This window comes from Pseudonaja textilis, chromosome 4 (genome assembly GCF_049901715.1).
Source record: "Pseudonaja textilis isolate UNSWEBS1 chromosome 4, rPseTex1.2, whole genome shotgun sequence".
Lineage (NCBI taxonomy): Eukaryota > Metazoa > Chordata > Lepidosauria > Squamata > Elapidae > Pseudonaja > Pseudonaja textilis.
The window spans coordinates 18,708,761-18,723,068 of NC_141993.1; the positions used below are offsets into that span (position 1 = coordinate 18,708,761).

The 14,308-nt window shown below is 42.6% G+C and overlaps 1 protein-coding gene across 2 annotated transcripts in view; it reads right to left on the bottom strand.

Annotated features, from left to right (window-relative positions):
• The window catches only part of SPOCK2 (SPARC (osteonectin), cwcv and kazal like domains proteoglycan 2), a 115,914-nt gene that overhangs the window by 13,064 nt on the left and 88,542 nt on the right, over positions 1-14,308 (bottom strand). For both annotated transcript variants that reach the window (XM_087932336.1, XM_026713489.2), the window contains exons 5-8: positions 13,741-13,855; positions 12,225-12,344; positions 6,227-6,445; positions 4,426-4,488 (exon numbers count right to left, since the gene is read on the bottom strand). In XM_087932336.1, the coding sequence (XP_087788462.1) occupies positions 4,426-4,488; positions 6,227-6,445; positions 12,225-12,344; positions 13,741-13,855 (517 nt within the window). The remainder of the gene's footprint in view (positions 1-4,425; positions 4,489-6,226; positions 6,446-12,224; positions 12,345-13,740; positions 13,856-14,308) is intronic.

Genomic DNA, 14,308 nt, shown 5'->3' on the forward strand with positions numbered 1-14,308 from the left:
TCCAGGTTGCTTCTTTCCTTGATTAGTTTCCAACCATTGTTTCTTGTCTTGCCTGCTGGTGCTTTGGAGAATAATTTGACTCCCTCTTCTTTGTGGCAGCCCCTCAAATACTAGAATTCTGCTATCATGTCAACCCTAATTCTTTTTTTTTTCTTTAGACCACCCAAGCCCAAATCCTGCAGACGTTCTTCATATGTTTTAATCTCCAGGCCTTTTATCACCTTAGTTGCTCTTCTCTGAGCTTTTTCCAAAATGTCAACATCTTTTTTATAGTACCGTGACCAAAATTGGTCGCAGTATTCCAGGTGTGGTCTTAAGTAGGTCTTACTAGATATTGAGGAACCCCAGTTTCAAGTTCAGCCCCCCTAACTACTACACCAAATGGATGACCTTGACCAATCATGATTTTTTTGGACTTGCCTTCTCTAGCTGGCCCTGGAGTAGGGAGTCATCTATTCTCTGTCAGAGGAGTTCTGTCTTACGACTATCACTGAGTTTAGCTTGTCCTTCTCTGAGGCGTTCTGTGATGACCAGGGGCATGGCACAAAAATAACCAAGTCACAAAAATAGAAGAAAGTCCCTTTAATGCCTCCAACTTGGCCCCAGTGTCCAATTATCCTCGGCTGGATATCAAACTCTTAAAGAAAACAGTTTACGGAGGGAGTAAATGCAGTCCGCACCCAAAGTAAAGTTAATTCAAAATAAAAAACCCAACACACACCACACTGAGGGAATTCCTACGGCAGGTAAGGATGATTAATTGCAGACTTCTACCAGATAATGTAGCAGCCACAGTTGAGAGGAAGCCAAAACACAGATAAGCCCCGACAAGAATGCATGCTTTGCTTCCAGCAACTTTGCCATGTGCAGTTTGTCCTTTTAACCAGTCCTCCCAGCTGCAGCCCATGAAGGGGATCAGGGCCCCTTCCTCCCCTGTAGACCATGCCACTCACGTTTCTCCCTTATCGGCTCCTCCCTGTATGCCCTAGGATGAAGAGGGGATGGGCCCGGGTCTTTCTCTGAATACCCATCCAGCCTGTGCCCTTCCCCAGTTTCCTCCACAACCACCGGAGCCACACTCCCACTCCCTGTCAGCTGTTCCATCTCTCCCTCGGAGTCAGACTCCGACAGGAGCATGATACGTTCAATTCTCTCTGTTGTCTACCTGCTTATTTTGCTGTTTTTTCATCCTCAGGTGAAAGGTGCTTAGAGTCGCTTCTTGTGATGGAGGCGGCCTACAGCAGGAATGCAACAGGGAATGCGCAATGTGTGGGGCAGGGAGGTTGAGAATGATAAGAGAAATACACAAAGAGCCTGTGCTTAAAAGCTAGGGGACTTGCAAATGAATTTTACTCATGTCCTGCACGGAGTTGTGGGGCAGACAATGCGACTTAACACAAATAAAGGCACAAGTACATTTCCCAGGATGCTGCAGGATCCAATATGGGTCAGTCACTGGTTCCAGAGGTTTAGTCTTCTGAGTTTTGGCACTGGTGCTGGAGTCCGTCCTCTGGGAATTTCTTTCTATTGGAATCTGTGCTTTGGGCTATTATTCCATGTGTTGTATTTATGTGGTGTCTGGTGAAGCCACGCCCACTCTGACACCACGTAAACACTACACATAGAATAGCTGAAAGCACACATTCTGGCCGAGAGAAGTTCCCTGAGGATGGTTTTCAGCACAAGTCCGAAAACTCGGAAGACTAAACCTCTGGATCCAGTGACCAATCCAGTTTGGATCCAGCAGTGCGATTTTTCTTATATTTAAGACTTCAAACAGCTGCGACTGGGCACCGATAGGAATGATTGTTTTGCACTCTCTGAGGGAGAACGCCAGTTGGATTATGGTGTGATATCCTCCCTTTCATCTTTGTGCTTCTAGATAGACAAAACAATCCTTACTCACCTTCAAATTGAGAGAGTGAGGATGGAAAGCCCGGAGTGTAGAAATCACTTGAGCTACAGCAACAATTACATTTATTTTTCAGGAAGGAGAGCTACACTCTCCTTGGGGATCTAGTGTTTCCACACTACCACTGAACTAGATTCCATCTCCGCCCCCACCCTCTGGAAATGTAAAGAAAGACATACTTTCACAAGAAAAAGAGCTCAACCATCAGGGCTAAATTCGCCACAATTAATATCTCTGTGGATTTTTTCTTAAAATAAAAATGACTATATTTTGCGAGGTACTGTTTTTGAAAACATGCACCTCTTCCGTGCATAATTATGCGATTTAGGTTCTAATTGTCAACAAGCAAATGAGGCATTGCATTAGCAGGGCTAAAGCCATTCCAAATGACTACGTCTTTTTTTCCTCTCACTCCGATGGCTTATTATGTGGAGTTCCTCCCTCAGTCATCCACCCACACGATGGATCAGGCCTGGGGGATCCATTACATTGGCCAGGCTGTTCTGATGAATGTGAGAGTGCTGGGTGTTTCAGCACTGGAGTGTTCTCTAGTCCCAGAAAATATGGGTTCACACATCTCTTCAACATCTTTAAATTCCCGGAATGCCATGTCGCGCTTCTATAATGGTTCTTGAACCACTGGGGAATATGGAGATGTAACAATACATTAAATATAAATTAAGCGCTGGTCATCACTTCACAAGAAACTATGAGTTTATGGGCAAGAAGGAAGAAGATGTATGCTTTACTTACTAGGACATAACCACCACAACTTTGATTGCCAGAATTTTTCTTTTCTATAACTACAGCTCTAAAATTTGCAAACATTAAAAGAAAACACGGGCAGGGGTCATTTTAGGAGAAGGACACATATTACAGGAAACAGGCCTTTGTCAAAGTATCTTCTGTCCTCTTGGAAATCAAGCACACATAGACATTTGTTTGCCTCCGAGGCTTGAATTCCCAAAGACTGGAGACAGACAATTTACCGAAGGCAGCTTGAATTCAGCAATTGCTACAGATGGATGCCCTCAGCTTATTTTTCTTTTCCTCCGATAAATGAGTTTGATAAGGTTTGGATATTATTTCATAAGAGTTACCCAAACAGAATGGACAGGGACATACAGCTGAGTCTGTAAGCTCAAGAAATGAAGCTTTTCTCAAACTGTTTTGAAGTCTCTTGAAAAGAGCTGTCCATTCATGTGTATGTCTAGATGAGTTTATTTAAAACCTGCAATAGATGGTTGAGATAAGTTTTTGTGTGTGTGTGAAATGATGCAGGGAAGTGGAATATCTCTCCGCAGGACCGAGGGAAACCATGGGTCAGGGTTGAATCCCACATCAATGCTCCTATGGACGGGGAAGAATTTGCTGAGCATTGGTGAAGCAGAGCAGCTCATCCCGAGAAAGGCCACCATGGGTTATAGGTAGTTCAACTTGTCTTGGGAAAATCTTCAAAAGAAAACTCTCCAACTTGATGGAAAGACTCAGCTCCCAAGTGATTGTGAGTCTAGATCAGAGGTCTCCAACCTTGGCAACTTTAAGGCTTGTGGACTTCAACTCCTACAAGTCCACAAGTCTTAAAGTTGTCAAGTTTGGGGACCCCGGGTCTAGATACACCCAGTTCAAATTCTGTATCTTTCACCACAGGTGAAGCAAGTAAGCTAATCTCGGAAGCAAAGGATAGGTTGTCTATCATACACGGCTCTTCTTCTAACTCATGGTCCCTGCTTCCAGCCTACAGTCTACAATATCTAATGATAGGGGTAGACAGTGGTATCCATGGGGCTCAAAGGGAAGCAGAATGATTAAAACTACATTCTGGTGTTCAGACACACAAAACCAGCTCACTGAGGTGTGTGTACATGAGATGAAACTTGTGGTGTGAGGCTACTTTCCTTACTTCCATAAAAACAGCATGAATAGAAAAGATCTATGAGAGGTCCTAAATATTATTTTAAGAATTGAAAAGCACATGTATGTCTGATATGTATGAATAATACATAGAGAATCCATTTGGTCTAGTGGTTATGGCACGGTCTTAGAACAGCGGGACACCAGGGGTTGTACTTCTACCTTAGCCATGAAAAGCCAACCTTGGGCCAGTCAGTCTCTCTCAGCCCAGCTCATCTCACAGGGTTGTTTGGGGGGAAAATAGGAGGAGGAAGGTGTGTTGGATATATTTGCCACCTTTAGTTATTTGTAAAAAATAATAAATGTGGGATATAAGAAAACAAATAATTGTTTTAATATAAAGCCAAGTTTTATCCTTTTCATAAAATACGTTATATATTACTCCCATACTATTTTAAGAACTGAAAAATATATGTGATACCCCTGAATAATTGAAATATCCATAAATAATCCAAGATCCTTAATACAGAGCCAAATTATACCACTAAAACTTCTACTGCCTCTTAGAAATGCTATAGTCAGACAAGATCTTTCCCCCGCTTCTCTTCTACAAGTCTCAGAAACCATTTTCTTTTTCTGCTTTCATCTCAGCAACTCACCAGGTTTTTTTTTCGAAGCTTCCTGGATCTGAATCCTCTCCAGCTCCGTCAGGCATGGAGGCTCTGTAATAGTCAAAGCAGAATTCATCAGTGCCAAATCAGCTCAGCATGATCTCCTGAGCACACGAAGGAAGCAAGTTCTTTTCCTGAAATTCTTCCGCAGTCTGGGGTAGAGGACAAGAACATTCGCCTGTCCTACAAGCTTGAAAGATGACTGCAATAATATATGCAAATAGATCTATGAATTTAAGAAATGGGCTATGTGCGTTTTAGGCATTTTAATTACATCGTTTGAAACGAAACCCAAGCTCTAATATACACCTCAGTCCACCAGGCCTTTGCTTAGTTCCCTGAAATCTGGTAGTAATGGTGGTGCCATCAATGTACACCTAAATATAAAAATGCCTCTGGAGATTCTCAACCATCCAGGTCATGGTTATCCCAAAGGTGGCTTTTTTCCACTTCAGAGATGAAGAAGCTTCTTGGATGAGTAGTGAAACGTCTTCAAAGAAAAAATAGAAAGTCCAGTTGCCTCTTGAAAAAAAAAAAAGCACCTTTGGGACCTAGATATATAGAATATAGAATCATAGGGCTGAAATGGAACCTCAGAGGTCTTCTAGTCCGACCCCTTGCTCATCAAGATAGGAGATCTGATACCAGGGGGTCTTCAAACTTGGCAGTTTTAAGACTTGTGGACTTCAACTCCCAGAAGTCCTCCTCCAGTCATGTTAGCTCAGGAATTCTGGGAGTTGAAGTCCTCAAGTCATAAACTTGCCAAGTTTGAAGCCTTATACCACCCCGGTCAAATGGTTGTCCAGTCTTTTTTTGGAAAATCTCTAGTGATGGAGAACCCACAATTCCAGAAGGCAAGATATCCCATTGATTAATTGTTCTACCTGTCAGAAAATTTCTCCTTACTTCTGGGATGGATCTCTTTTTAACAAGTGACCTAGTACATCAAGGTACACCTATATTATGAGAGTATCGTATCTTTGTCTAAGCAGCTACTATAATCTTTAGCCTATTTATTTAGAGTATTCTGGAATACTCTACCTGACTCTGTGGTTTCTTCCAGACCCCAAAAACTTTAACCTTAGACTGTCTACTATTGACCTCACCCCTTTCCTAAGAGGTCTGTAGAGGGTGTGCATAAGCGCACCAATGTGCCTACCATCCCTGTCCTATTGTTTCTTTTATTTTTCTTATATGTATCCATTTCATGTATTTATAACTATGTTTATACTTATACCTGTTATCTAATAATTGCTTGACCAAATAAATAAATAAATAAATAAATAAATAAAATAACAAAGACTTTGTCAGAGTATATTCATGAACTGGAATAGAGCATAGTAACAGGGTCAGCCAATGAACAGCAACTAAGTCAGCCAATGAGGACTGTTTGGAAACTGAAACTAGAAGTAGCCTAGGCGTGGCTCTATGTTAGGCTCTGCAAGTCTGCAGCTATGTTAAGCTCTGAGTCTGTCTATTGAAAATGAAACTGGTTCTCTCCTCTGCTGTGTGTCTTGCTTGCCTGCTGAACTAAAGTGAAACTGATGTCTGTTTCCGAGCTCCTGAGTTGCTGTTCTGCTCTGAACCTGTAAACCATGTCTGCTTCTGTTTCAGTTTGCTCCATGTTGGAGAAATCTACAACTGGTATTGTAAAATTTACTTTATGTGTTTATAAAGAAGTTAAATGAGGTCTCAGACATCTGTGTTTACTTTTCTGGAGCTGAATTTATGCTGCAACACTCTGACCAGACTTAAAAGACATAGCAGGAAAAAAAAAATTGTGACGTACTCTCTCTCCAGAAGCAGAAACACCACTCTGCAGTGGAGACACGGCCATCCTTGTAGGTGTCACAGGAATTGAAGAAAGGCCTGATGCAAATCTCATACTTGTCCAGGTTGATAGCCGCCAATTCTGCCTGGTCCAGGAAAAGATCGCTGTTGGTGTCCAACTTGGAAAACATCCAGCCGATGGAGTCTTTGCAACTGGCCACCAGGTTTTTGTCCAGTGCTGCAATAAATGAACATTTAAATAACTGGAGAGGCAGAAAAAACAGTGAATGCATTTGCCCTTCCACAGGTCACAGAATTTTGAAGTCTGTACTCTGCAATCATGGGAGGGCAGATTTTCACATCCGGAAAATCTTAACTTTCATTAGTCCTTCTAAGAATAACCCCAAGTGATTGATGGATACAGAATAACAGGTTTGGAAGGGACTTTGGAGGTATTCTAGTCCAATCCCTGCTCAGGCAGGAGACGAGAGAGAGAGAAAGAGAGAGAGAGAGACAGAGAGAGAAAAAGATAGACAGATAGACAGAGGCAGAGAGAAGCAGACAGACAGACACAGAGAGAGAGACAGAGAGACAGAAAGGCAGAGAAGCAGAGAGAGAGAGACAGAGACAGAGACAGGCAGACAGACAAACAGAGAGAGAGGTAGAGAGACAGAAAGGCAGACAAGCAGAGACAGAGAGACAGAGAAACACAGAGGGAAACAGAAAGAGACAAAGCAGAGAGACAGACAAACAAACAGAAAGAGACACACAGAGAGAAACAGAGAGGTAGAGAGACAGAAAGAGGCAGAGAAGCAGAGAAAGAGAGAAACAAACAGAAAGAGACACACAGAGAGAAACAGAGAGGTAGAGAGACAGAAAGAGGCAGAGAAGCAGAGAAAGAGACAAACAAACAGAAAGAGACACACACAGAGAGAAACAGACAGAGAGACAGAAAGAGGCAGAGAAGCAGAGAGAGAGACAGAGAGAAATACAGAAATACAGAGACAGAAAAGCAGAGAGACAGAGACAGACAGACAGAAAGAGACAGACAGAAAGAAAGGGACACACACAGAGAGAAACAGAGAGATAGAGAGGCAGAAAGAGGCAGAGAAACACAGAGAGACAGAATGAGGCAGAGACAGACAGACAGAAAGAGAGAGAGGGAAACAGAGAGATAGAGAGAGAGAAAGAGGCAGAGAAGCAGAGAAGGAGGGGAGAGAGAGGGAGAGGGAACGAGAACTTATCAGTTCATAACAGGATCACGAGAGAAATCAGCATGTATGAGTCACTCAACCTTCACAGGAGTTTCAAATGTCCTTTAAAAAGGAGGCATATTCTCCCTTCAAAGACTCGTTCAGGCAGCTGCTGGGACCCAGCACTTGACTTGAAGGCACAACACACACACACGCACACGCACACACACACAGCTAATTTAATAATGAGTATGCCCACTAGTCATAGAATGTAATGATCAAATCGGAGAGCAAGCAATACATTGGGATGTGTATGTATGTACATGTGCATCTGCAGTGGGAAATACTGAGAAAGGGGATGTTTGGCTAGTACGCAGATGGGACTATTTTATTAGAAAGAGAAAATACAGTACATTGCGATATTTGCAAGTCCTACTGCTATTTTTAAGGAGTTGTGCTATCTCCTCACAAAGGGATGGAGAAACTGAGGCTTTCAAAGTATTGCTGAACTAGAAGTTCCAACTAGCACCCTTATTGGTGATGGAGAGAAAATTGAATAGTAGCCCTTGATGTACTTTCCAAAGCCAACTTTCTAAAGCCAAGGTTTTCTTTTTTTAAAAAAAATTCTAAATAAAGTGTCCTTTACTTAGGAAGCAGAATTCCTGCAAAACTACGGACAGTGCTATTCTATTATCCAAACGACCAGAAGAAATTAATATACAGTATATTCCACTAACATACTTCTTTGCATCAGTTACACAGGTCATAGGAGCCAGCTTTTCTGAGTGCACTGTGCTAATTTATATAAAGGCTATACAGAGTATTCATAATGAAAAGTATTATCCCCTGGAAAGATTGACAGCTGCCGCTAACGAGTGGCAAGGTTCAAACTTGAGGCTTTAAAGGGAATTTTATGCAGTGTGAAATCCTGCACTGGAGATCGAAAGCACTCTAAAGAGAATATATTAATTAGGTATGCGTACTTAAGCAACGGTGAGCCTGGAGGCCAAATTGACAATTGCCTGTCTTTCTCTCAAGCTGGAAGTGAAAGAAATTCAATTCTCGGTAGCAGAAGAGTCATAGATTGCTTTAGAAAAAGGTTGAGATCTAATATTGACCTCCTACCATAACCATCACCCCTACCCTCTGTTCTAAATATGGCTCTCTAGGAAAACATGCCTCCAGATGTGACAGATCAAAGAGCATTGACATTGGTCAACCATGCCTGCTCCTCCTTCTCTTTTCAGCATATGGATCAGTGGTGGGTTTCAAAAAGTTTTCCTTCTGGTTTGGTGTGAGCATGCGCTTTGCATACACGCAGCATTTGCAACTCACCTTCTGCTGCAAGCCTTATGTGTAAAACAGCTGAGGGGGGCAATTGGCTATGCCGCACGAAGCAGGTGAGGTTGAAAAGCAGGATATAAAGGTCAGTGTAGAGCCAGGGCGTGTGGGAGGGCCCAGCAGCTGATCATCGGAGCGAACCAGTTCGCTCACAGCTTATCGTCAGGGCGAACTGATTCGCTCACAGCTGATTGTCAGGGCAAACCAGGTCGCTCACAGCTGATCATTGGAGTGAATCAGTTTGCTCACAGCTGATTGTCGGAGTGAACCAGTTCACTCACAGCTGATTGTCTAAGCGAACCAGTTTCCTCACAGCTGATTGTCAGGGTGAACCAGTTCACTCACAGCTGATTGTCTAGGTGAACCAGTTTCCTCACAGCTGATTGTCGGAGCAAACTGGTTCACTCACAGCTGATCGTCGGAACAAACTGTTTCACTCACGGCTGATCATTGGAGTGAACTGGTTCGCTCACAGCTGATCGTCGGAGCAAACTGGTTCACTCACAGCTGATTGTGGGAGCAAACCAGTTCACTCGCAGATGATCGTCGGAGTGAACTGGTTCTCTCACAGCTGATCATCAGAGCGAATGGTTTGGTCACAGCTGATCGTTGGAGCGAACTGGTTCACTCACAGCTGATTGTTGGAGCAAACTGGTTCACTCACAGATCATTGGAGTGAATTGGTTCACTCACAGCTGATCGTTGAAGGGAACTGGTTCGCTCACAGTTGATCATCGGAGCGAACTGGTTCACTCACAGCTGATCATCAGAGTGAATGTTTGCTCACAGCTGATCATCAGAGCAAACGGTTCGCTCACAGCTGATCATCAGAGCGAACTGGTTCGCTCACAGCTGATCATCAGAGCAAACCAGTTCGCTCACAGCTGATCGTCTGACCGCTGGTATGGATCACGTTGCTCTCCATGAACATTCCAGCAGTTGGAGGCAAGTTATTATAGCTAAGGCACTTATCTGCAAAAGTTTGCTGATGACACAACCCCTTTACTTCAGGGGCCTCCATAAAAAGTGGGGGCAGGATTTCAATCACATCATCACAACAATCATCATAACTTTTTTTTTTGCCCCCATCCGTTTTGGCTGCATTGGCAAGGGTGGCAGAAGACCATCTGCACAAAACCCAACAAGCAGACCTGACTTCATGCATCTCCCTCCCCTGGGAAGCCATTGGAATTCATTGACATTTAAGCTAATGATCTTCCTCCTGAATTATTGCACTTTGAAGTCTGTAAAGTGCTTTGGGATCAATCTGCCAACTCTGCTCAGGGACTGGAGATTTATTTATTTTTGTAACAAGTACACAAAAATGTTTGCTGTCTGGTGCTCACCTAGCCACTGGCAGAATCGGTAGCCCCCACACTGTGCCCAAACAGGGAACAAAGTAGCTTGTTGTTTTGGTCCTATTTGGGCATGACTTGTAATCACAATAATTCCCCAAGAGCAAGTCACAGTTTCCATTCTTCTGCAGGTTCTGGCTCAAATGTCAGGATTTTTCAGCTATCGAAAATATGATATTCAACTCCCAGGGCTGGCTTTAGTGCAACTGATTCGGATGGATCCTAAGAACCCGGCCACAAGAATGGCAGATCCATCAGCCCAGTCACCTCTCTTACCCCACCTATCTCACAGAACTGGGGATGTATATAATGAATGGAGATCAGAGGTGGTATTCAGCAGGTTCTGACCAGTTCTGGAGAACCGGTAGCAGAAATTTTGAGTAGTTCGGAGAACCAGCAAATACCACCTCTGACTGGCCCTGCCACCATCTATTCTCTGTCTCCCAAGTCCCAGCTTATTGGCTGGGTCTTCTTTTGTTGCCCTGCACAGGAGAACGGAGCTGGAAAGCAGGTTAGTGGGGTAGGAATGGGGATTTTACAGTATCCTTCTCTTGCCATGCCCTTAGAACCAGTAGTAAAAAAATTTGAATCCTACCACTGATGGAGATCCACTTCAAACCTTTGGAAAAAAGATGGTAAATGTAACAAGCAATAGAAGAATAAGTAAAATGTACTTCTTGGAAGTGGAGCCATGCAAGGGACATAACCCCCCCCCCCCACACACACACACAAATGAAACTTTAATTGTGATTCCTCCCCCCTATTCATACCTTGTGGAAGAAAACACTGACAAGCCACTGCAATTTTGTTGACAGTAAAACAACAAGGACATCTCCTTTGACAAGAATCCAGGTTAACTTTCTGATCTGACAGCCAAGTTAATCAGTTTGTCCAGGTGAAGAAGGCAATTTCCACAGGATAAGGGGGTGAAGGCATAGCTGAGCCTCCCAACATCTGAATAGTATAATTGGAAGGGACCGCAGAGATCTTCTAGTCCTACTCAAGCGCGAGACCCTATAACCATTCCTGACAAGTAGCTGTCCAGTCTCTTCTCAAAAGCTTCCAGTGATGGGGCACTCATAGCTCCTAAAGGCAAGCCATTCCACATTGGGGAATTTCTCCTTACTTCTAAGTTGCTTCTCTCCTTGATTAGTTTCCATCTATTGTTTCTTGCCTTACCTTCTGGAGGTTGACCCTCTCTTCTTCATGGCAGGCCCTCAAATATTGAAACACTGTTACTGTGTCACCCACTTATCCTTCTTTTCAGTAGATTAGACACACCCAATTCCTGCAACAGTTCTTCAAATGTTTTATCCTCCAGCCCCATAATCATCTTTATTGCTCTTCTCTGTGCTCAATGACATTTTTTATCATATAATACCAGCTTCAATACCTTTGTTATAATATAGCTGCCTATGGTTAGACTTAAGCGTAGAACACAAAATTATCTGCTACAATGTCAGCTTCAGTCGTAACAATATAAGAGCATACAACAGATACAAACTCAATGTAAACCACTCCAAACTCGATTGCAGAAAGTACGACTTCAGCAACAGAGTGGTCAATCCCTGGAATGCACTACCTGACTCTGTTGTTACATCCTCTAACCCCCACTCCTTTTCCCTCAAACTAACCACTATTGACCTCACCCCATTCCTAAGAGGTCTGTAAGGGGCGTCCATAAGCGCACAATTGTGCCTACCGTCCCTGTTCTATTGTCCCCAATTATTCGTACCCATTTCCTGTATTTATACTTATATTATCTTGTAAGCTATTGATAAATAAATAAATAAAATAAATAAATAAACTGAATGGAGCATTCCAAATATGAATTTGAAAGAAGTACAGGGGAACATCGGATATTGGTGGCATTTTTCAGCCTGTTCTGGGTCAGTTTTCTGGTGGGAAGTTACGGATGAGATTGGAAGGGGAAGGAATATCCATCAGAATATATCCTGCTCTCATTCTTAAGGCTGCCCAGAAATCCAGAATCAGAAACCAAGTTGCACCACACACCTTTGGCCACTTGCTGTCAAATTCTGGGGTGCTGGGGAAAATGCAAATGGCCTCAGAGCTTCCCATTTCTGCTGCCCACGCGCCCAAGGGAGAAAAGTAGGACTCTGCATACCATTCACAGGATTGGGGCCAACATTTCCAGAGCTGTTCTGCTTGGCGTTCTCATGCAGCAGCTGGAACCAATCTCGCAGTCGGTCACCCAGGTCCGCCAAGTCTTGCCCAGTGCAGGTTTCTGCAAATCAGTTGGTAGCATCTCAGGTGAGCATCCCAGATGGGAAGACAGTAAGCAGGTTTGTCCAAAGTTAGTGTACACAACTCCTTTCTCCCCAAACACAATTATTCAAGGAATACCCAAACTTTGTTTTGTCCATGGCTAGTAAGAGCATGATATTTCTTGTCTATATAATAAATTCTGAGTGTTGGGGTAGGAAGACAAGAATACAGAAGAAAAAACTATCTAGGGCTGCAATGAAATTGATCTAAGTCACTAGAAATGACTCACCTTCTTTAATCTGGTGACAGAAAATTGCAATAAAACGTCAACTTTACAGACTTCGTGAGGAGGAAGGGAAGTGGTGTCTATTAAAGCTGAATGTCTCTTAAACCTTAATCTATACAATTTTTGTCATCTGTGTCATTTGCTAATGATGCAAATTGATGCCAAAGAGGTAAATTACACCAGTGGTCCAGACTGTTCCAAAAACACTGCACCGTGATCATTATTTGGTAGTACTGTGAATCCAAAGCTAACGTTATGTCTGTGGTATCTGAAATCTGCCAGGAAAAGATCTCAAACATCAAAATAGGTTATGAGGATTTTGCGAGTTACAACCAACCATTTTTTTTTTGTATGAAGCTGAGTGGATTTCTTGATCCTCGTTTGTTTATCTTTCATTGCTTGAATTAGAATTGAACTCTAAATACTATGAAACCTAAACGGAAAACTGAACACAAATTTAGTGGTTTGAATCTCTACTTTAAAAGCTTTCCTTCTGCTTATTCTCATAGTCAGTTTGCAACAAAATTATCTGGTAAATCGTGGCCACGTTGCCAGTCAAATCATGTTGATCTTATCCTCAAAATATCTTCTGTGTTACTGGAAGACTGACTCTATGTTCAAGGACTGACCTCATCTATATTCACATGGTGATGTTGTCCAGGACAAGGGTCTCCAACCTCAGCAAATTAACTTGTGGACTTCAATTTCCAGAATTCCTCCTCCAGTTATGTTAGCTCAGGAATTCTGGGAGTTGAAGTCCACAAGTCTTAAAGTTGCCAAAGTTGGAGACTCCTGGTTCAGGATACCAACAAATATATAGAGCAAAGAATGTCATGTGGAGGCACAAAAGGTCAGCCATGATGGAATACAGTTCACTGTCTCCAGTGTTCTTATTTATTCTCTGGGTCTATAGGGCAATGTTTCTCAACTTTGGCAACTTTAAGGTAGGTGGACTTCAATTCCCAGAATCCCCCAGTCAGAATCTACATTCTGGCTAGGGAATTCTGGGAGTTGAGGTCCACACATCTTAAAGTCGCCAAGGTTGAGAAAACACTGCTCTATAATAGCCAAAAAAATTAAGAACAGCAGAGGATACAATTATTCAACTTCTTAGTGGATGATCTCTGACCTTGCTTGAGATCCGTGGCTGAAGTTGGACTATGTTCACTTGTGCATGGGCATTGACCCTCACATTTCACTGTCAGCTGCTTGCTGGTCAGGCAGGCCTGTTGTTCCAGTTTACACTGCAAAAGAATAACAGAGAAGTCACACAAACAAGAAGGAACTGACCATCAAATAAGAATAACTTCAAGGTAAGCGACCCTGCTGGTTCTCTTGTAAAGTCTGAATGATCACCTGAGTCTCAACTCACCTGGTCCTCTAGTGCCCAGACATGAATTCAACAGATTATAAATCTTAAAGTACTGTATCATATCTAAATCCTAGAACAAGACGAAGATTTAGTGCAACAGCAAGAAATTCATGCATAAGCATGTAACAGATTATTTTTAATCATCCTAGTGGCTAAATCTTTCTACTATAAAATACATTCATCATGGGAATCAATAGGTTGACACAATATCAATATACTGATACACAATAGAAGTATAAATTTGTACAGTTGACAATTTCCCTATGCCATTGATTCAAGTCACAGTAGATCTTACAAGTATTCCTACTAAAATATGTCTGCCTCT